Here is a 24,436-nt window from a genome sequence, read left to right as displayed (position 1 = left end):
CATTACTGCAGGCACAGCGCAGGGGGTTTTCCATAGAAAATATTGTTGCAGTCATATTGTTGGAGAGCTGAGGTTTTGCAGCTCTTCACCTTATTATTATGGCGGTTTTGTCATTGAGGAAAAGATTAAGACTTTTTATTGGGAGGCTTTTAATGATTAATGGATTTTTGCTTGTTACTGTGGATAGTAATTGCGTAATAGAACTTGCATGTTTGTAAAATTTTAATCAAACATTTTCATCGTCCACCCTGATCATTCAGTCAGCATACATGCAGGGAGTGGAATTGGTCTTCTCTAATTCATGGCAGCAGTTGTCAGTGTGCTGTCCAGACGTGCTCTTTGCCCGAGGCGTTGTAGCCATCTGTCGGATGAGACCAAATCGCTGTCCCCGTCTTTCAAACAGGCAGATATGTATGGGTATATCTGTGTGTGTGTGTTTTTGTGTTCTACAGCTTACACATGTTCATGCAAGCTGCTTCCATTTCCTTCTTGACTAGTTTTGAGAATAGGAAGTGGCACGTGCATTGTTGAAGTCGTCAGGTTTCTACATTGGCACATTTCTTAACATGTAGCTGAGAGGCGCAGGCGGCATAGGGCCACTCACTGTTGGTGTGTAGGCGGCTGAGGACAGTGGGAGGAAGAGTCTGAGAAGTGGTGGAATATAAAATAAATTTGATTGTAGAAGAGGGAGAAATTAGTTATGAGTTGGGGAGGGGACAATGAATATTTTGTTGTATAAAAGCTCCATGTACATCCAAGAGTTCAGGGTGTGTTGGTTTTATCTTCCCCCATCTAACTCTGCCCTTCTCTACTTCGGTTTCTTTGAGGTCCTATTGCTCACTTTATTGCTTTAGTGTACACTGTCATAAGCTGTTTTATTACTTACTTTCTGTTTCTGCTGTTTCGTGTGATGTACTATATGTTTAGATATTAGTAAGGAAATTGTGAGAATTCACACGTCTTGTGCTATTTGTGCATCTGTATATCTCAGACTGTGGAAAGCGAGGAAAAATAAATTGTTAGAAGTCTCAAGTGAGTCAAAGTGCAGACAAGGCTGCAGCCAGTATTTATCAGCACCAAGCAAATATAATGAAAAAATGGCATAGTGTGCTAAACAGTATTAAGTCTCAGTTGCTCTAAGTGGATATTGATTTGAAGCCTTATGACATCCAATGTTTGCCTCTATTATCTTGAGGGTTGAAATAGATTTCCATGGATCAGCCAGTCACCAAGGGGTCACATATTGATTTATTCATCAGCTCAGTTCTGACTTGGGGACAGGATTGACCATAGGGCCATTGTAAATTCAGTGGAAAAATAAGCCAGACTTAATGTATATGTATTCTTTTGCTCTAGTTATTTTGCGGCAGCTACGGTTGTTTTTTCTTTTCTTCTTGTGTGCCTAAGGGTTTAATACAAATTGTCAAGATGGTTAGAAAACAGTCTCATTACACAACAACAGTATGTTTTAAATATTTTTAACAGTTTGTAAAAGCTGCTTAAAACCTCCAGGAAACATACAGCTTCAGTAGTGTTCACAATATCATAAGCACGCACAGTATGCAGTTAAAAGCAATGCAGCACAAAATGACTGCAAGAAAAACTGCCTTTATGAAACTTTAATTGGAATATATTATATCAAAGTGGTGTTTGAAGTGCAGGCATAATAATCCATAGTGTGGGTTATTGTAACTCTGGTGTCAGCCAGGAAGATAGAAAATCTAAATGCAAGTGTTAAAAAAATCTTCTATTCATATCATGTCCAAATATACTAGAAAATTTGATTTATTTGTATTTATTTTCCATGTAAACCACATCAGAATTTCTTTTCTCTTTTTCACTCTAATAACAAAAATCCAAAGTGAGTACACCCCCTCATATCCGGTCGTTAAGTGATGACGTGACGAATCCTACTTCCGGTCCTAAAGTAGTCTGCGTTTAATATGGCTTTTGTGTTGTTAACATGTTTAATGTTTTGTATTTTCTTCTATTTAATCTCAAAAAGCTCCTAAAACAGTCAGTGATCACTGCTGACCTCCCTCGGCTTTTATTACCGCTAATCATTTATTTAAGCTCAGTTTTTAAAACCTTAGGATGTAACTACAGCCCAGCCCATGCAGCAGTATATGAATGACTAACCTGGTATTGTGGATGGATTATCTCAGTTGTTCTCCTGGCTGAAGTTTGGTCCATTTACCGCATCCTGCCATGCGATTACATTTGTTCCTGACCACCGAGAATACTCACGTTAACTTTTATCGAGTGGAAAAAAAGTTAGCTTGTTTATATTATGCTAACATAGCTGTGTCGCTAGCGGTCACGTAGCACATCATTATATACCAGCTAGCCAAACTTCAGTAATCCTACAAACGTCACTGCTGTTTAGTTTTCTGTCTTCATTTATGTTGGAAGTGATAACAGAGCTGTACGTTTTAATTTGTTTCCAAAACCCCGCAGTCAGGACATGCTATATTGTATTTAGATAGAAGCTAGCGAGCTAACTTTCTGCTAACTTCTAACTCGTTAAATGTCATAAATTCCGTTTTCATGGATGCCTGGATGTTAAACTCAATTGTTACACCTGGTAGAGCAGAGCGCTGATCATTTTATTAAAGATGAAAGACTTTAGACAGTTTTTCAACTCTCAGTAATGCCATAGTGATCGTTTGATATATGGACCTGCAGCAGAGTTTAGGCCCAGACACGGCTAGTGACGTCAGACTTAACAACCGGATTGTACTGACCAAAATGTCCCTCAGACATAATTTTCATCTAAGAGCAGTTGCTGGATTTCCTCCCAGCCCAGTTTTTGTGTTCAGTGCTTAGTAAGGAAAGTTTAGGGGACTTGGTTGTACAATAAGAAGGTAAAAGGGAGTTCAATATTGTCTGTTTTGACTCTTAAGTGCCTGTTGTCTGTTGAGATTTACCTTTTGTCATGTTTTTGCTGGAGAAAAGGCTATGGCTGCCCAAGTAAGTTGTCATGCTGAGTGAAAGGAAGTGGTGCAGTGTGAGTAACTTGTGTGAGCTATAGCACTGATTGCAGTGGTCGCATCTTAAACATCAACAGCGGGCCTGTGTTCTCAGCTAGCAGGGACCCACACTGCTGTCTTTGTCCTGCTCCCAGTCCCACCGGGATAGATCACACTTGCTCCAAACACATGCACATCTATTCAAATACATAGCATAAAAACTTTAATGCCATGGGAGGTGGGTCTTTGAAACTAGTTTCATTTTCAACGCGATTCATTTCTAGCATTAAAATAGTGCTGATGACACAGTGCATAAAAGTTCATCATATCAGGCAGTTGAATCTTAAAACAACAGCAGGAAGAACCTTTCATTTTCTTTCTTGTGTTGTCTAGACTTGTCTGTTTCTTCTTGCTTCACCCAAACGACAAAACTGTAGAGATGGTGTGGGCATGCCGGGAATTCTCACAGAAACATTAGAGTCATTCCTCTCGTCATGTTTCATTGCTGGTCAAATGTGGGGGGTGGATAGAGCTTTGATTTTTGTTGTTGTTTTTTCCCCTCTAAGACCCTGTCTCTGCATAAGAAAACTAAAATCTTGTCAACCCATAGGTTCCTAGGTTAAGAAGAGAGGAAAAAATGAGCTAATGGATCTGTTTTTGAGGCTTAATCTGCAAATTAGCCCTCAGGAAATCTCTGTAGCTTGGAGCTAATGACTGCTAATAAGCCATAGTATTACTGCAACCCAACTCAACTCTTTGGGCAGTAGCAGGTGGTGGTGCTGCTGTGTGCATTTGAACCATCACATTCTCCCTGCCGAGACAAATGTGGCTCTAATAGACTTAAAGGCTGTACATACAATGACTGTCCCTCAAGGGAGTCTGTGTTAGTGAGGTGAAGTTCTGCAGAGATAATTAGTGTTTCCCCTTCATGCTTTGGGGATTACTGTCTGTGTGGTTAATTTAACACCTACAAGTATCCAAACATTAAACCACCTGTTGGCACACAGAGAGCGGATAGGTTTCCCTTAGGATAATAGAGGTAATTGCATTTCATTCCAATATGACATAAAGCAGCTACCAGCTCATCTGCAAAAAAGGGTAGATACCCAATTACAGGCAAACTCATTTAGGTTTTAACTGAGTAGAAATCACAAACCAAATGGGTCCCTATACATGACATGGTTTTTTCTTAATCTCTGTCTGCTCTTTAACAGTTAAATTAATGAAACTCACTGGGTGGCCTGGAGCAACCACACGCACAAATGGATTGTTTTTGATGTCTTACATAACCCGGTGGAATTGATGCATTCTCTCCATTTCTGCGATTATAAGTTCTTCTCTCTGTGGCGACCTGGGACTTGATTGAAGTTTTTTTCTTTTTGTGCTGATGTAATGTGTGAAGGGAATACATCCAAAAAGTACCACAGTCATTTGGGATCATTTCCCTTTAACACAAATGTATTAATGACAGCCCACCCCATCCCCAAATCTGGAAATTCAGTCAGTCTCCGAAGGGCTTGTTAGATGATGGTGTGTTGATGTCTCAACATTTTGGCTGGTCGTGCAGCTCTCGATATTTGTAATCTGGTTCGTTGTGCTACTTCTGCTGCTGCTGGGTTGTAGACATGAGTGTACGATTCAGTTTTTACTACCATTTTGAAGAAATGTTGGTACAGAAGCTCAAAGATTCACAGATTATATACAGGGAGATGTACGGGTCAGGCCTCAGCTTCATCCAGCTGCAGCTGGACCCCAGTTAATCCTGTGGGCTTCCTGGCACCTTGTACTATCTCTGTGTTGGTTCTGCCAGTCACATGGTAACCCATCAGTAATCAGACAATTTCCTGAGTCTTGCTGGGAGATTTACAAATTCCCTGCTGCTTTTCCTAGTACTACACATCTTCATGCTAATAAGCCCTACTTCAGCAACACTCGTGCAAGCAAGATGAGCTACGCATGTATGCACACTAACATTCTTCATCTTTTATATTGTGTGTATGTTTGTGTGTGTTTTTAACATACTCATGTGAGAGTAAGCTAAACACTAAAGCTGACTGATCTTGTTCAAATGAAACTGGACATTGGGCACTGGCAGTCCTGTTTCCCCTTCTGTGTTGTTTTTCTCCTCATTTTCTGCCATGAGTCAGACACAACCACAACTGTCGTGCACATTGCCCAGTTGCTAGGCAGTGGACAGTATTTATTTTCCCCCTATTTTCCACTTTTCCTCGTCTGCTGCTTTTCCACCAGCAGTGTGATCCCTTGCTGCATTTTCTTCATATAATTAAAGTATATGCATCAATTTGTTTGTCGTTTCATGTCCTTGCGTATACTGAAAATATATTTTTTTAAAGAAGGGGCTAAGTCTAGCATGTGGGGCAGTTGGATTGTCTGACATTTTGTGTATTCAGTCACAAGTTATAGGTAACTGTGGAGGGACTCTATTCAGCACTGACTCATGAAATGTTTCCTAGCACTAGTATTGAAATGGCATGTGGGAATGACTTGTCTCTGTGTTTATGGATCTGCAGTCTTCTGGACTTGTGTAGTTCAAAATGAGACATGGTGATCAAAGTATGCTGTGTGAAAATAACAGGATTGGTAGTATCAGTGCAATTATCACAGAAAGTATTTGTATTATACGATATCAAAAGCTTCTAGTTATTTGTTAATCAAAGCAGCAGTGGCATCAAGGTATGTGCCAGACATCATTACTCATTTCTGTTAGCAGTTTTAGCTTCACAGGTCAAACTCCAAAGTGCTTGTTTACTACTTTCAGAAGAATCTGTGTGTAGGTGTGGTAAGAGAAAGGCTAGCTATCTCAGCTCTGGTCAGTCAGATTTATAAACTCTGTGTTTTTTCCCAAGAGGGCCCTGTTATTGCTATATAGTTAAAATAACTACTAGGGATGGGTATCGTTTAGGTTTTATCCGATACTGGTGCCAAACCGGTACTTTTGAAACTGTGCCAGTGCTTAAACGGTGCTCAAACCGGTGCTTAAAGAATGGAGAACACAAAATTGGTCCAAAAACCTCTCATGTTCAGCTGTTTCTTTTGTAAAAAGATAACAATGTTAGCCTTTTCTGCAGCTATGGGGCATATATGGTATCACTCTTGGCTGGAAACAGTGCTTAATCAATGGAAAAAACACAAACTTTGTCCAAAAACCTCTCATGTTTTGCTGTTTTCCACTTTTTCTTTGGTCATTTTAGCCTTTTAGGCCAGGGTGAAGGGAGTATCTGCCATCAAACAAGAAGACAGCCGCATGTAACTACGACAGTGTTTGCTAGTTCACCTTAAATGCATTAATGTAATAACGCGGTTAGCCTACTCAACGTAAATTACACACGAACAACATTAAGCTACTCCCGCAGAGAAGAACGGCTGCTGCTGCATCATCATCCTCATCATTTCTGCTACACTGGCAGGGCTAGGGGCCAGGACTCTCCTCTTCGGGTTTTTGGGGGATGTTGCTAACTCCAGGTCCAATAACAGGCAACCCACCCGCAGTAGATGTGCCCGGTGTGAGGTCTCGAAGCAAGCTATCAAATACGGCGCATTTCTCGGCTTTTAAAAAAAACGCTCTGCGTCGCCAGGTCTTTCATCAGATTCGAGGTGTTACCTCCTTTGCACTGTATCAAAGTATCAGCTTAAAGCACTTGTTGCAGGCTGCTGAGTTTGCATATTTTGCTGTGAAGTACAGCCAGACTTTTGAACGCTTCGCCTTGGGCATTTTTAATCTGTAGCTCTGCTCTAAAAGAACGTACGTACCTGGACCCGCCTACTATCCTCAGAAACGTAAAATGATTGGCTAGAAGTGTATCACAGCTCAGGAAAAAAAAAGCACCGGAAAAAAAGCACCGAAATAAAGCACCAAAATGTGCGCTGCTTTTCGGTCTGGTTACTACCGTTTATGTTAGAACTGGTGCGATACCGGTACCCATCCCTATTAACTACTAGGGCTGGGCGATATGGCCTAAAATACATATCGCGGTATAATTTGAAGCACGTGCGGTAACGATATATATCGCGATATATTCTTTTCTTCTGTATAAGTGTTTTCCACACTATTTAAGTGGGCACACTTAAAATCCTTTAATTTTCTCAAAAATCGAGATTGTGCCTTATGTATGAATTCTGGTTGTGCTTAAGGACCTCGAACCGATTTTGGCGTGCAGAAATCTGTTAAAAAATGTTTTAGTACAACTTTGGTAAGCGGCACTGCTTGATGGATTGTCAGAGCATTACGGCTGCCGCAGTGAGGAGCTTCGCGGAGTAATCTGGGTCCAAAACTCCAAAAGAACACAGAGTTAAAAACAGTCTAAATTCTTTCATCTTTAATAAAATCATCAGCGTTGCTGCTTTACCAGGTGTAACAATTAAGTTTAACATCCATGAAAACAGAATTTATTAAATTTAACAGAGTTAGAAGTTAACAGGAGTTAGCTCGCTAGTTTCCGCCTAAACATTTCATACCATGTTCTGACTGAGAGATTTTTGAAACCAATTAAAACGTACAGCTCTGCTATCACTTCCAACATAAATGAAGACAGAAAACTAAACAGCAGTGCCGTTTGTAGGGTTACTGAAGTTGGACTACCTGGTATATAATGTTGTGCTACGTGATTGCTAGCGACACAGCTATGTTAGCATAACATTAGCACAGTGGAGCTGGAGGATGAACGCCAACTTTTTTTCCACTCGATAAAAGTTAACGTGAGGGATTCTGGTGGTTATAGACAAATGCAATCACATAGCAGGATGCTATACACGGGCCAAACTTCAGTCAGGAGAACAACTGAGATTATTCATCCACAATACGAGGTTAGTTATTAATATACTGCAACAACATGGGAATAGAACAGCTGTGAGAGAATTCAACATTAATGAATCAATGTTACGGAAGTGGAGGAAGCGCAGTTTTTGGCTTTCCCCATATTTCAAAAGTGCTTCATCTCTTTGCTATGACTGTCGGCTGGCATAATTTGCAGATGATAATGGTTGTAGCCGCTGCGATGCTTTCAACCAAAACAGGCGCAGCTTGATGACATCATCAACATACGCTATCGCGATAGAGCGGTATAGTCAAAATCTCTATTGTCTATCGTATATCGTTTATATCGCCCAATCGCCCAGCCCTATTAACTACTACTAAATACTACTGCTTCAGCTTATACAACATAAATAAAACAAGAAAAGTCTATGACAGCAAATATGATTTATTCAAGTGTAAGTATTTGATCTGAACTCTGAGAATAATAATCGATTAAAATGTTGTGAACACCCCACATTTTTATTTATTCTACCTGCATCATTGTTATTTGAAATATGGAATCAGTTTGTAATTTTTACTTTACACTCAAAGAGCCAGGGACAGTCCATCTTTCTTCCATTTCTTCATAATGTGCCGCAGAGACTGTGTTGCCTCATGAATACTCCATCATGGTGTGAATTGCAAGTTGCCTCATAACCATGAGGATAACGTAAATTTGAGAATGTCGCAATATCCTGCTGAACAACAGCACAATTTCACCTTTTGTCCACTCAGACATTGCTGTGGTTTTTGGTCATATATTTAATCATAGTACACACCGCACACAAAGCGACTTTAGTTAATCTAAATCGTTGGATGTTTGTGTAAGCTGTTTTTATTGAAAGGCGAACTGCATGTGATCTATTAGTGTCTTCACTTGTATACCATGGAGGAGTAGGAGCTGACAGCTGTCTGTGGAAAGTATCTTGGCCCATTCCTACCCCGGGGCTTGATTGTGCATGCTGCGTAGCAGTGTATTTTGAGGGTCATCCCATAAAGACTTTACCCCAGGCGAGTACGAGCAGAGAGTGCACTGACAGGCACCCCTGGGTGTACGTCTGCGTGTAGTGTTAGATTCCTTGTGGCAGATGAGCTCTCTCTGGTTGCCTCAGGCTGTTAGAATAAACATAGTAGAGGATAAGAAAAGCCTATATCCTATCAGTGCAAGACATTTCCATTAAAATGTTAACTACGATAAAAGTAGTTTCTTGAGAGTGGCTGTGATGTGTCTGCTGTGAAATTAACAGATCCCTGCATTGCCGTTTGAATTCAGACTGTAGAGCTGACTTATGCAGGGGATAAGACGAGGGTCCAGATGTGAGCCAGCCTTACTGGCTGCCTGTTTACATTTCTCAGCTAACAGGAGCATATTTTTAACCTCTGCCTGTTTTTGTTCTCTCTGCAGGTGCTGGGGAGTCGGGGAAGAGCACCATTGTGAAGCAGATGAAGTGAGTGACTGCTCATTGTTTTGCTTTTCCTCCCATCATGAATGCCAATTCAGTATATGTTTTAAGCATAAGTGATTGTATAAAATCACTTATGCTTAAGTATAAATGTGCCATTGGTGTTGTTTAACTATTTATTTTAAGTACATCTTGAGCCACCTGTTTTTCTTTTGTTTTGTGTGAACAAATTAGTGAGAGAGCTATAATCTTGGAAAAAAAAATCACATATTTCTTTTATGCATTTTAATAATGGAGCCTTTAATAATGGCTTAAGGCTCCATTATTAAAAGATAAATAAGACAAATTGTTGCTTTGTGCCACTATAAAACAGTAATATTTGGTGTGTGTGGTTCAATAACAATAAAAGTACATTTAAAGCAGAAATTATAAGGAACTGTATACTGTAGCTAATATACACAGAATATTTATATATGTATCACAAGTGTTAATTTTATTTGTCAAAAGTGATGATTTTATATTGTGCAGGCCAGATGGTTGCTTCATAACCTGAAACTGTCAGACAGACTGATAAGGATACAAGGATTTTTTTAGAGGTTTTGTAGAAATATTTACACCAGATGTAGTAATTGTATGAGAAGCTCGTCATACAAGCACTAATATGGTTTCTCCTGTGTATTTATAGGCTTTGATTACTCTGTACTCATAAATGAAACTGCTGGTCTCTCGCCTGATTCTCACTCTCATCAGTCTCTGAAACACTCTTTACTCGCTCTTACACTGATATCGAACATTTATTTCCGGTGCACGAATGCATAAAATACGCATCAGGTCATACACATTGTGTAGATTTTCTTCACTTGCTGCAGCTTACTAAGCACTCATATAGTTCTTGAAAACCTGCTCACAGGCACATTAATATGCTTGATGTGGGTTGTTTTTTTTTCTTGTTTTTTTTCGATGCATCATTAGCATTAATCCCATAGTAACTAAAAAAGAGAGAGAAAGAGATTCAGCATTTTTGTCTTCCTTCGTCAGAGTACAAAATAAATTTAATATTTGGTGTGTGGAATTTTTCCATTACTAATAATGATGAAAAGAAGAATTTTTGTTGTAAAAAAGGTGTGAGACTCCCAGGGGGCCTGCAGCATTACTGAGGGGGTTTCTTTTAATCTAGTTTTGAAAATATTAAAGTACTATAAATAAATTCTACTGGTAAACATCCAGGTTGTGACAACTTGAGCTTGCCAAAAAATTTGACATTTCCAGGAAATGACAAAATGAGTGGATTACAATTTTTTTGAGTTCTCTAAAAAATTCCCTCCGGTCCACAGGGCATACAGGCCCATTATACCCACCGGTGTCCCCCTCACAGAAGTTGGGGCAGCCCAAAAGTGACGCCACATCCGCTGGTGAAAGTCAGAGAAAAAACTTAGGAAGAAAAAACAATAAACTTGTTCAAAGAATATTGTAGCAAGTAGCCACGCCCTCAGTGCCGCCACAGATGGTGATGAGGCTGTGGGGATGTCACTCTTTTGTACATGACACCACAGACCAATACAACAACCATTATAGGCCTTGAAACCAGCAGTCATAAAATGGTTAAATGAGGAAAAAAATCAACAAGATTGATATAGTTAAGAAAAACTAAACTAAATACTAAAACTACATGTGACAAAACACTTTAGTTAACAGAAATAAAAATAAAAACTGGTCTTTTGAAAAGAATTAAACTGAAAGTATTTTGTGAACTTGGGAAGTTAACTGATATAAAATAAACACAATGATGCTGCCTGATGAGGCACTGATGAGTGTGTCTACAACACTGAGTCTGCTGCATTCATGATGTTTTGTGTTTTTCCTGTAAAATGTGTTGACTTTTCCCAAATCTAGCCTTTGACACATGCCCTCCGTACAGTAATAAAAGAAAACAAAGTAATAGTTAAAAAGACTGAAACTAACACTTTAACTAATAAAAACTAAATTTAAACTAAGCATATTCCAACAATAAAAACTAAATTAAAATAAGAAAATCCACTCACTCTTCTAATACTCTTGGTGTTTATAACCTTTCCAGAAATCAAACATGTTGTTGCATTTTGATGGATGATGTGCGAGTACTTTCTGTGTTGACATATAAATAAAATCTTGAGGTTTTGCAGACATGTGACCGGTAACCACGTGACGTTAACTTGTCTGTAATTTTGGATGTGTGACAATTCGATGACTAAGCTCCCAGTCATATGCCCTAGAGAATGGTCAACCATCGCCACTCATAAGGGAAAACTGAGTATTCCCTGATTGGTTGAGAGTCAGTCATCTGACTGCCACTGGTTTTCAGGGAAAAATGTTTATTTCCCAATCAGCTGAGGGGGAAAAAAACACCTTGTGATTGCTTTGGTCACTAATACAGTCCCAATCAAAAGTTTTAAGACCAATTAAAAAATGGCAAAAAAAAAAACATATTTTGCTTGGTTGGACCTTACCAAGGTTCAAATCAGACCTTCATGTTGAAGGTCTGATTTGAAGAAATGGCAGTGAGCTCCCAGATCCAGCTGAGTCAGCAGTAGGAAAAATCTGCTTTTCACAGGAACTTGGTAACAGCAATAAGAGAATACGTAGTTTATTCCAAGAAGATATGGTCTCTCTCCCATATATAATATCTTACTGGAACCGATATGTTCCAGATATCAACTGGAAGACAGTCTGGATGATCCCCCATAAATATTTGATTGTAAATAAGGTGAAGGAAGTTTCATTTAAAATTCTACATAAATGTTATCCAGCCAGTCACTACATGGTAAAATTTAAAAGAGACATAAAGAATAATTGTACTTTCTGTGGGGATCACCCAGAAACGGTGACATCTTTTTTTGTACTGTTCTTCAAACAGAGATGTGGAAGGAATTTAGCAGGTTTGTTATTGTCCATATTTTAAGGGAGTTTTCTTTACGACGGGAAAATGTTTTATTCTGTTTCTTTAAGTTCCCCAAGAAGAATGATAAATGTTTTTTTTATAATAAATTTGTTAATACTTTAAATTTTTTATCCATAAATGTAAGTTTACTAATAAAACACCATATTTCTGTCATTTTCTTAAGGATGTGGAATTGTACATACAATCAATATCAGACTCCACCAACAAAAAGGCTCTCAAAACAATATATATGTGAAATTTTGCGTGTATTCATATAATTATTACTTTTTTCTTTTTACCCCTGGTTTTGTGTGTTCATGTTCTGTTCTTCTGTATACTTCATCTGTTCGTGTGTTGTAAACTCATTATTTGTTAAATAAAGTTCTTTAAATAAAAAAAGAAAAAAAAAGCAAAGAAATGGCAGTGAGACAAAACTTTTTTTTTTGAGCATGCAATTTATTGGAAACAACACTTAAACTGAAACAGACTGCTTTACAGCTGATCGAACGTTTAGGACCACACCTCCAAAAAAAACTGTAACACCAGTTGTCACCACACAGACGAGGGCCCTAAGTCATGAGGGATGCTCTCTGCAACATTTGGACATAGCCAGCTGGGTTTTGACGCCTCTGCACCTCCTGAAGCTCCATTGTTCCACCGAAGGAAAAAGCGGCCCCTTATGGCGCCCACTGTGGCGCCTAGAAATCATCTCAGGTGGGATCTGTTTGTCATGCCAGTAACGTTGGAAACCATAAGGACCATCAAGGTGAAATTTTTTTTTTCTCATCAAAGAATAAAATTTTCTTCCACCTTTCAATGTCCCATGTTTGGTGCTCTCCTGCAAAGTCCAAACGGTCAGTTCTGTGGCATTCAAGGAGACGATGTCTTTGAAGATGTTTTTGTTTTTGAAGCCCTTCAGTCTCAGATGCTGTCTGATGCAGTCGGCACCAGTAAGGGTCAAGGATTTGACAGACACCCAATTGGATCCTCCAGCTCAGTGCTGGTGAAATTGTTTTGGGTCTTCCCCTTGAGATTTTTATTCCATAACCCTCAGGATCATTTAAGAAATTCCAAATGACTGTGTTACTACGTCCCACCTCAACAGCGATGGCGCGTTGCAAGAGACCCTGCTTATGCATTTCAACAACCCGACCACGTTCAAAAAAGAACAGTTTTTTGCCTTCGCCATCAGAACATCATGACAGTGTGACTACCTGACAGAAAATGACAATGAATCCACATTTTTGCACAGATTCGGTCTTTTAAAGGCATGTGGTCCTAAACGTTGATCAGCTGTGAAACAGTGTTGTTTTCAATAAATTGCACGCACAAAAAAAGTTTTGTCCCACTCCCATTTCTTCTTGCTGCATGTTGAAGCTCTACTTGGAACCTTGTTAAGATCCAACCATTGAAAATATGATTTTTATTTTTTTTTTGTGTGGCATTTTTCAAGTGGTCTTAAACTTTTGATCCGGACTGTATGTTTGTGGACTTGGTGGAAGTGATGAGCTCGTCTAGAAACCGCTGTAGTGAATATGAAAAGTATAACGCAAAGTTGACATAGAGATCGATTGCCTTCAAATTAAAAGTTACATACTTTAAAACATAGTTGCTGCAGAACAGCTTTTGCTTTGACGACAAAGGTCTCCAAGTTGAACTACCGATCAGTTGGCAGTCAGTAGGAGGTTTTTGGTGTAGGACCTTCTTTGCAACTAATTTCACATAGCAAGAGCCAGAAAAGTTCAGGAATCACTTCCAACCAGCCGGGAACACATTTTTCCTTAGCAACTGGCAGTTGCTTCATGTCCATTATGGCGGAAAACTCCCAAGCAATGTGCGCCTGACATCACATGAGAAACCTCATGTGATGTTTGAACAGTTTTGTGCCAAATATCAAGTTCCTGATTGTTCTTAGTTGTAAAGAGTTTAATGACAAGTTTATTTTTGCCTTACAAGACTGTCACTTGTAAGGACGTAATTCTCTAAAATCATTTAGTGTGAGAGGAAGCCACCCATGCGCTTTCAGTAATTTTGGCTGCGCCTCACATTGCTTCACAGTGGGCTCTCTTGCATTTTAATGAGGTCCTATTCAGCACATCACACAACCACTGAACATCCTGGCTGAGGCAGGCTGGGGAAGATAGTTCTGTTTGGTTTCCAGCCCAGAGGCTTCTGTCTTTTCAAACAAATGCTTTTTTCCCCTCTCTACAGTTGTATCTATACAACTCAAAAAGCAAGTAAATATTTGCTCTAGTCTCTTGTAACTGAATGATATAAAACACCTGAACGTTCCCAGTAGCTCAGACCAGCAGCATCACATGCAAATCTGTGTGTGTGTTTGTTGTTGTTGTTGTTTGTTTGTTTTTTAAATTAATCTCATGAAATATACATTTCTATTGTTTTAACAGGTTCTTTTTTTAGGTGTCTGCTACAGTACTTTTCATTATTTTATAGCAGCATTCAGCTTTGTGAATAATTGCTAAGTTTAGTTTTTTAACATAAATTATGTATGGGTTGTTGCTTTATCTGAATCACCATCCTTCCCTCTTTTCTCCAGGATTATTCACGAGGATGGATACTCAGAAGATGAGTGTAGGCAGTACAGAGCGGTCGTCTACAGCAACACAATCCAGTCCATTATGGCTATCATCAAAGCCATGGCCAACCTCAAGGTTGACTATGAGGAGTCTGCCAGAGCGGTATGTCTTTAAAATACAGAACTTTTCACCCAGTGCCATCCTCTCCCTGAGGGAGATATGAGTGAAATGATATTAGTGATGCAAAAATGTTAAGATTTTGCAGCTCTTTTCATAAGTCACCGGAAACTTCTGAGCTTTAGACTTTTAAACTTTGCTCAGTGCACCTGTTGTAATATAATTAATGTTAAATATACATTAAAATGCAGACAAAGGGTCGAAGTGCTCCAATGCTCCCACGTAATTTTAACTTTGCCATTCAAGGTTATACTAAACCTGCAGGATAGTATAGTGCAGTTAAGCTTTAGTGATATCATCTTGACTAATCACTACCAAAATTTTCCTCTCTGCCTTCTTCATAACCCTTCATATCTTGAGGATTTAAGGATTTGAGGCAGCAGAAATTATGCAGATCAAGAATTTCTCTTTAAGAGCTGTGTGATCTATTCTATTCATAAATGAACACTGGGCAGCAGATATTGAAGATGGAAGCCTGCAGTGTCAGAGTACCACCCATAAAAAGATCACAGAAATAAAGTCAGTCTTTACTCTAGAGAACATGAAACAAAATAATTTGTTCTACTGAGCTATAATTTCTCATGTGATTCTTGCCTCATATTCCACCCCATCTTAGATTCATGCAGGCTGTGAAACTTTGATTGTTTTGTAACTCGAATAATCCTTGATTTGGTTTTTTTAAACACATTTGATATGTTTTCCAAATTTCACCCTCCTGGGTGACCTTTATTTCAGTGTAGCTGTATAAACGTGTGTGCGTGCGCCAGCCAATCCTGACACAACTGCCTGTTGTGTGTCAGGATTGGCTCTGCCAAGGTAGTAAGCGCTGCATGACGGGTTCTGCCGGACAGAGTATTAAAAAGTAATTTTTAAGTTAAGCATACCGCCATTGAGGTGAGCTGCAAAGAGCTTTTTAGTATCCTGTGTCTTTCAATCATTTCAGTCAAGAAGAAACAAGCTGCTTTACTCTACACTTGTTGTGTACATGCGTCTTCATTGTTTACCAAATAAATGTGAATGCAAGGTACTGATATAGGATCAGTTACGGCACTTTCAGACATATACTCCTTTTATCAATCAGATTAATCTTAGTCACATTAACATTGAAGCATTCACAAGATTTAGAGTGCACAGAACTCTTTTGTATGTCTGTGTGTTGCTGAGCTCACTAAAAACATACCTGTTTTGAATCATCACTGAGGGATTTGAGTTTTCGTAATGCAGAATATTGTTTACCTCCCGTAAACTTGACTGCGAGGGGTAAGGGTGAGCTGCAGGACACTGACACAGAGGACAGAGAGAGAATACAAGCATACACGTACTTTTACCATCACTTTGTGGGTATGCCTGGATGAAGCCGTGAGAATCATTAACCCGAGCCTGTTGATTGACTTGTTTGAAGGTCGTACAGTTACAGGAAATTCAAGTTACGTAATGTGGAAAGAAAAAGAAGTCTCTGGTTATGAAACCAGAAGTGTGTAGGGTTTGTAGTTTGTGCTATTTTTAATTGATGCCGATCAAGATATCAGTCTTTAAAATGCAAAATTACCATAAGCACACACAGAATACGTGGAATAACAGCAGGTTTGTTTGTTTTTTCTGTGGCGGTGGCATATAACCAGTTACCAAATTTAATAACTGATTTTAATGAGAATATCAGTAACCCAGGGAATCTTGGCTGTACGCTTCAATAAACACAAGTTTCAATTTTCTCAGTTGGTTTAAAAAATAATTCTGTGGTTCAGTGATTGATGGTTTTACTGTAATAATATTTTTTCTGATTTTGCCCTAACTAATGAAGTTAGTATCTTATGTCTCGTAATTATAAAATGTATTCTGAGCCAGGATTATTTTTCCATGCAAACTACAAATACAATGGAAGCTATGTGAAAGCAAAGTCCTGCAGTGTTAGACTTATCAGTCTGTTTCTTCATGAAGAAAAATAAGAATAAATGCATTTTTATATATTGATGTGTATGTTATGTTTTGTTTTTTTTGCACTAGGATGATGCTCGCCAACTTTTTGCGCTGTCAGGAGCGGCAGAAGAGCAGGGCACCCTGCCAGAGGACCTGTCCAACATCATCCAACGACTGTGGGCTGATGGCGGTGTCCAGAGCTGCTTCACACGGGCCCGAGAGTACCAGCTAAACGACTCTGCAGCCTAGTAAGTGCCTTAATAACCTGGGAGTGGAAAAAAACAAGAAGACATTCGTGGGCGTATCTTGTACTGTAAGGCGTTTAAAAAAAAACAAAACAAAAAAACATGTTTAATTAATTTATGAAACCAGATTTAGAGCTAACGTTTAAAACTACTGCTATAAGTAGGTTAATCCCCAATATCCAAACCTTTTGTTATTTTTGTTCTACTTGTATTTTTTAATTTATTTAATTTACTTTCCATTTGTTTTGCTTTTTTAGTTTGGCCTTTCTTGTTATTAGATTCCTCTTTGTTATGTTTAATATTGTCCTATATTCTCTACTTCATCACATCAAACACTGACAAAGCTTGCGCAGGGAACAGTAATGGTTATTAATATTGAAGACATCAGTGTTTAATTTTATCAGTGGCTTTGCCTTATACGGACAACAGAGTCGAGCTCAGTCTCTCTGCAGGTCTTAATTAGCTCAATGACCCTTATCAGTTAAGTGCCCCATTTGTTGGCTGCATCGCTCTAATCTACTGGTGTAATAATGGGAAGAGAATGAGGTAAATGCGAGACGCTACCGGTGCGAGGTGGTTATCACGTCCACCCTCGGGAGTCTTGGGGAATAGAGAGCATTGTTAACCACTATATCCCTACAAGCTTCAGCAGCAATTAACAGCACTGCTTTCTGTTTAAATAGAAACCCTTCGATAATGACACTTTGATCGATGACACCTCCAGATTGTGCTGTGAGGTTTCAGTGTAGTGCTAAGTGCTTCCAGGTGATATTTAGCATCCAGGGAGAATAATATTGTTCTGTGTTTGTGTTGGCCTGTATAATCATAACATCTCAGTCTCGTGTTCACCGCCCTTGTTATAGCTGAGGGGACCCTGAAACATGCTGCTAACACGGCCTCACATTTAGCACCTCTGGGAGTGGACACTACAGTGTTTCATCATTGCTTTTATAGAGAGCAGAGTGAGTAGGTTGAGGACCAGATGAGTCTGGCACAAGACCATAATCCATATCTGAGTACCTGCTGAGAGGGAGAGAAAGAAAAGGAGGAGATAAAAGAGAAAGAAAATGGCACAGCGCACATTAACCGAGGCCTCTCTTCTATCACACCCTGGATCTGCTCTTCTTCTTCTTCTTCTTCTTTTTGTCTTCATTTTTATTTTAAAAAGAGGCTTTACCCCTAAGTTTATTACTTTCTCTCATCCACGTCTATATACATAAGCTAGGCCAGTATTGGTCTATCACACATATTTTGCTCTTTGAGTAAAAGATGCTTGGTGTATTTTAGATGTTTTGTCAGTACATCGTTTTCTCAGCAGAACAGCTCCAGCACAAGGCTACAGATCTACTGTAGCCTTGTGCCAGGTGTCTTAAACTTCTGTGTAATAAACGTGACAATATAAAGCCACCAACCTTCCAAAAAACAACTGCAGTTAAGAACCAAATTCTATGAATATACAGGATTTATAAACACAATGATCAAACCAAACACTCTTAAATCTGATGTATGAACACCAAAAGCAGCCTAAACCACTCTCTGGGCTGAGTGGGATTATGATTACACTGTCAGGCATGCTGAATGAGTAGTGGTATGAAAGCTCAAATATTTACACTTGGGTTGTGGTGTTGTTGGAGATTAAATTAAGTTCCAACACTTGCACAGTAACTCTTTTTTTTTATGCAGCTGAATACTGCATTAAAAGATGGACAGATTATATGTTCGCCCTGTAGCTCTTTCTGTGTAGTTTATGAGATAAGATGAGATAAACAAAAGACACTGTCCCTTTGTGCTCGTGTCTGTTTAAAGACTAAGATCTCAGTGTCTCAGCAGAATTTTGTATTTGAGCTGCTGATCATACAGCATTATTTTATGATTGCTGAATGTTTGATGAGAAAAAACTTGAGCTTTTACAAACCGCAGGTTGCGACGTTTGCGGCATTTTAAAGCAAGCTTCAAATATTATTTGTAAAACTTTTCAGTTGGTTTAGAGCTATTTTGTGTTACATTTAAGATGCTATTAATTGATCCCCATAGTGAAATTAATTGTCTGCAATTAAAATTCAAGTTAGGAAAAGCCCATTAAGTCCATCTTAAGTATTCGTGACTGTTTTTTTTTTGTTTTTTTTGTTTGTTCATTTTTAAATGCGATTGGGTAGATAGAAACTTAAAGGACAAGCAGTCTTGTGGTGTTCTCTGACAGGATGTCAACACATGTAATACGATCATAAATTCGTCTGTGTTTAGACAGCAATGTGCTGCCGGTGCTGTTACTGCCAGCATGAGACATGTCTCACGTCTGTCTCCAGGAACAGATGGGGCTTTGAACCAGAAAGAACATTCTCTCACATCTTACCTCAACAAAGTATCTCAAGATGAAACACCCTTTGTTAGGTTAGAGGAGGATGCTCTAAGGTTGATAAATAGCAATGTGTTTGTATCCTTCCATCAGCTACCTTAATGACCTGGAGAGGATAGCCAAGCCAGACTACATCCCCACACAGCAAGATGTGCTGCGGACTCGAGTCAAGACCACAGGCATTGTGGAAACACATTTCACCTTCAAGGACCTGCACTTCAAGTAAGACTTCTTTTACTGTTTTTCTCGGCTCTTTAAGCTAATTTTATGAAACAAAATTCAAAATTTAAAAAAGATACATTAGGCTGTAACCTGTAACTTTTTTTTGCTTTTCCCCCCAACTGTTTAAACATCAAAAGTGAATAATTGTTTAAGCATGCTAACTAAAAGACATGGATTTGATGAGTCAGGAATTTAACATTTATCTAATAATACAGTTAATCATAGAGCATGAGACGCATCACCTTTACATTTTACCCCTCAGCTATAAACGGATGATGGGGTTTGTCGTCAAACCGCTGGGCAGGCGGGCAGGTGGATATGCAAGTTTGCAAATGTGATAACTCAAAAAATGAGGCAATGTAGACGTTTGAAATTGATACCTTGGGTGCAGCTGCTGAAGGTCGGACGAGTTCGAATCCTGGTGACCTTGACATCGAGGTCAAGTTTTAAGACAATCTTGTAAATGCAGGATTTTTAAATTGATACCATAGGTGTGTGTGTATTAGTAGGCTGAGGGGTAGTGCTGCATTTTTGTGATTGCTCTGAGCATTCTTATTTACATATTGATAACATTAAATTATGAATGTGAACAAAAAATGACTGAACAAAAGCACTGCAGTCTAATCTGATCTTCCAGGCTTTATAATGTCACTTTAAGCTCTATTTAATATGCACATAAAAACGCCTTTCTCAGAAAATGATGCTTTACTGCTTTGACTACAAGTTGTCATCGAAAGGTTCTGTGTAGAGGTCCATAAAGTGTTGGATGCATGTCACACTGAAAATCTTGTGTTCCCGAGGACCATTTTCAGCTGCTATTTAATTATTTAGCTTTTTCAGTTGTTATAATGCAAATGAAGTAACTGTGAATGATTCCTCACTGATAAAGGCTTAAGTCAAGTAATGATGAGGTCATGTATATATGATGATATACATGACCTCAAAGAGTTTGGGCTCCACTACTTCTAGTAACTTTTTGAATATTGCCAAAGCAGCCAAGAAAGTGTGTTTATGGGCTTATGAATCATGCTTTTATATTTGCACTGTAACTGTTGTGGCTTCTTTGCAGCACACAATGTTTCTTCTTTACTGAAAGTCATAAAATTCTCAGAAAGGAAAACATTTATTTATTTTCCAGTTTGCAGAGCAGTTGCTCATTTGAACAATTGAGGCCATTATTATTAGTATTATTTAACCTTTAACAGCTCATGCCATCCATTACTGTACTGTAATGTCACATTTCTACTTACGATTCATAGGGTAAAAAAAAAAAGAGGGGAAAACCTTCAGTGATGAGCAAAGATCGATATCAGTGATTGCGAGTAAACTGTGGGAACGTGTGAGATTTTAGTGACTGAATGGTTGCCATTGCAGGATTATACACATCAGTGGAATAATTGCAGGAATGCAAACTGTTGCTGTTTTGGAAATTTGAACACTGATTTCTAGCCATGCTTCTCAGAAATGTTTTTGTTTGTGATTATTGCTAGTGGTGTTACCCCCATTGCTATAACCACACACAACCACATTATACTTCATATCTGATGCGCACAGTAGTCAAACAACAGGGGAAAGTATTTGTAAAATATTCAACACCTCTTCACTCAGTTTACTGTAAATAAGCGTGTCAGTGTGTGGCTCCCATGTGGAAGGTGTCACATCGTGTCTCGATATATAAAGTAATCCTTTGTAAAGGACATTAACCAAATCCATGCAGACGTGTTTACCTAATCCAGTCTCTTTCGTGCTGGAGTGTATGATATATATGACTTATGTGAGCAGTGCTGTGGATGAGCACACTGGTGGGGTAAACAGTGTAAAGTGTGTCACTGTTCTAAAGATCCCTGCTTCAGTCGGCACAAAGCTGGCCGTTTTGGGAGAGCCAAAGTGCTGCGTAGTGAATCAAATTCTGCTCAGCAGGAAGAATACTGTCATAATATGAGTATTGCTTTAAAATGTCACAAACGGTCAACTATATCTTCTGAGAAGCTGAAAAGAAGGAATATTGAGTCTGGCACAGTCGAGATGAGCATCCTCGCTCGTGCATCCAAGTCCTCTCCATCTTCATGAATAAATTATACATAATCTGAGTGAGAAACCTTCCGCACCATGCGTCATCCTTAAGTCTTCTTGTTACCAGCTGCACTGTGCTGAAATGCCTTCAGGAGGCAGGGAAATGCAGAGGCCTGAAGAGAGGCAGAAGTGGGAAACTAGGTCGAGAGACCTAAAAATGTTTCCTTCATTGCTGAGTCCCATCCACCTCATAGGAATATGTTTACACTGCGTTTGTTTGTACAGGATGTTTGATGTTGGAGGCCAGCGGTCAGAAAGGAAGAAGTGGATCCACTGCTTTGAGGGAGTCACAGCCATCATCTTCTGTGTAGCCATGAGTGCTTATGATCTGGTCCTAGCTGAGGATGAAGAGATGGTGAGTAAACACTTAGAAAACAGTTGCTGAACTTCACATTGGAGTCCAGTCCCAAGAAAATGAAAAGAACTGGAAGGAGGGCCGAGGTTTCAGTGAATTCATTTCCTTTGTGTGGTCTCGTAGTGTTCTCTAATAATCTCTTTATCTCCGCATTTGTGCCCGGCCCACCCAGAACCGGATGCATGAAAGCATGAAGCTCTTTGACTCAATCTGCAACAACAAGTGGTTCACAGAGACGTCCATCATCCTGTTCCTCAACAAGAAGGACCTGTTTCAGGAGAAGATTGCTCACAGCCCTTTGACCATCTGCTTCCCTGAGTACACTGGTATGTATGACTGCCTCAGTACAAACACAATCATAAACACATTTGTCATTGTGTTTATTCTTTATAGCAAGCCCAGTGATAACGTTGCAACTGTGTAGAATGATAAACACGAAAAACCTGTTTTGAGACTTGTTTTCACTTGCCAACCTGTATTTTTCATGAAATCATGAAACAAAATCTAGCCCCAGTTTGTATTTCTTGTGCATTATCAGTCAATTCATGTGTCAGAAATGAGCAACTTTTTAGAAAACAAAATCTGAAGGTGTTTTTACAACACTTTCCCAAAATCTTCTTTAAATCTTCTGGATGCAAATTATACTCCCCTCCTCCCCACTTGCTTTCCACTAAGCCAGAAATGAGCGTACTGTTTTGGCACAAGAAAGGTGCCCCCATTTTTAATGAAAATATGAAATTTAAAAGATTCACATCGGTACAGTGTAAGCAAATGCACTCCATGTGTCCTTCCTGCTGCATGCTCTAATCAGGAAAATCCTTCACCTGAGAACTCTTTAGAAGCAGGCAGTAAACTCTCGTCTGCTACATGTGAGAAAGGAAAAGTGCAAACAACATTCCTCGGGGTCCTTAAGTAAAACGGGGGTTTCTTTGACTTAAATGTAACAGACTGCCCATGCATAAAGGTGCAAGTTGCAACTACGTGCACAACTACAATGCAGGATAAGGAAATAATAATACTTGATTTGTAGGAATTGCTGGAAAAGAGTTGATTTGGATGAGTGCCAAGTGAAACTGTCTCTGCCTATCAGCAAAAAGATTTGACTTCTTTTCCACACTGATTAAGCTCTCCTGAAACTTTTCTCAGGCCCCAACACGTACGAGGAGGCCCAGACTTACATCCAGACCAAATTTGAGGATCTGAACAAGAAGAAGGACACCAAGGAAATCTACACCCACTTCACCTGCGCCACTGACACCAAGAACGTGCAGTTTGTGTTTGATGCCGTCACCGATGTCATCATCAAGAACAACCTGAAGGACTGTGGCCTTTTCTGAAAATCAGTCTGAGAGTCGAGGTGAGTCAAAAGAAGAAAGGACTTGAAGTCACTAAGAGCCATGTGGATTCATAAACCAAAGTGACTGAGATATTTTTGTTTGTTTTCTGTGTTTCTGTTAGGATTACTTGAACCGCTCTGACCATAGCGATGGGGGATTATACACGGATCATGAATGACTGCACTGGCCAACCACGATTTATGCTTTGATCTGCTTTTTAAAAAGACACCTAAGAGACTGAAAACCCGACGAGCCTTGCAGATTTTCAACAATTGCTGATCCAGTTGCTCGTGTTATTAACTCTTTGGGCTATGACCACAAAAATCAACATCTATTTTATTGTTTTTCTTTATTTTCAATTACTAGAGGAGGGGAAATGTTTTCTTTTGCATATATATATATATGCATTCATTTTACTTTTAGAAATTCCAATGTGCAAATTATTAACCTTTTAATCACATGATGCTTATTTTTTAAGAGCTGAAGCACAGGCATGGACATAAAATATGATTCATAAAAAAGTGCTTTTGTTATAATGTTTACATCAGTTCATCATTCATAGCAAAAAGTATATATTCTGCATGACTCAACTTGGCAAATATTAGCTCTGTAATCCACACAAAGTATGTAACATTCCAACAAAAACAAAAAAAAATAGGAAAAAAAATTAAAAAGCTAAAAAAGAAAAAATGGCTTCACCTGCTGGGGGGGAAATTGTGGCTCAATTCTAAACAATATTTAAAGTATGTGTGTACCTAACATTCTTTCACTTTTATAGTATCATTTCCATGTCTGTTGCAGTATATTTGTGCCTTGACTTCTGTTTACAACCATTTCTTAGAAATGCTTTCAGAACTGTTTGACCTACTGTGCTCTGCTGCCTAGAATCTCTGAGTAGTATTGTGATTGTTAATGAGAGACAAAAATCTAATTCCGTAAAGAGGTTAGTGTTTTTGGTAAATAATAAAATGCTTTAAAAATTCCTTTATGATTTAATTTAAATAAAAGTAGACATCACCAGACTCGGTATATTGGGGTTTCCTGTCTGTTGTGTTACATTAATATTGCTGCCAGTTCATGTTTCAGGTGATAACTGAATAAAATGTTCACTGAGA

At 38.9% G+C, this 24,436-nt stretch overlaps 1 protein-coding gene across 1 annotated transcript in view; it reads left to right on the top strand.

Annotated features, from left to right (window-relative positions):
- Positions 1-24,436, top strand: part of LOC147330619 (guanine nucleotide-binding protein G(i) subunit alpha-2-like) — a 61,510-nt gene extending 37,074 nt beyond the window's left edge. Inside the window, exons 2-9 of the mRNA XM_086292327.1 lie at positions 9,188-9,230; positions 14,660-14,801; positions 16,821-16,981; positions 19,428-19,556; positions 21,855-21,984; positions 22,157-22,310; positions 23,131-23,341; positions 23,443-24,436. Of these exons, the coding sequence (XP_086148453.1) occupies positions 9,188-9,230; positions 14,660-14,801; positions 16,821-16,981; positions 19,428-19,556; positions 21,855-21,984; positions 22,157-22,310; positions 23,131-23,321 (950 nt within the window). The 3' untranslated portion in view covers positions 23,322-23,341; positions 23,443-24,436. The remainder of the gene's footprint in view (positions 1-9,187; positions 9,231-14,659; positions 14,802-16,820; positions 16,982-19,427; positions 19,557-21,854; positions 21,985-22,156; positions 22,311-23,130; positions 23,342-23,442) is intronic.

This window comes from Aulonocara sp. 'chitande type north' Nkhata Bay, linkage group LG5 (genome assembly GCF_057382095.1).
Source record: "Aulonocara sp. 'chitande type north' Nkhata Bay isolate Kocher_YH1m ecotype deep benthic linkage group LG5, A_spYH_male_GT1.1, whole genome shotgun sequence".
In the NCBI taxonomy this organism is placed as follows: Eukaryota; Metazoa; Chordata; class Actinopteri; order Cichliformes; family Cichlidae; genus Aulonocara; species Aulonocara sp. 'chitande type north' Nkhata Bay.
This window is presented reverse-complemented; position numbering and strand designations above follow the sequence as displayed.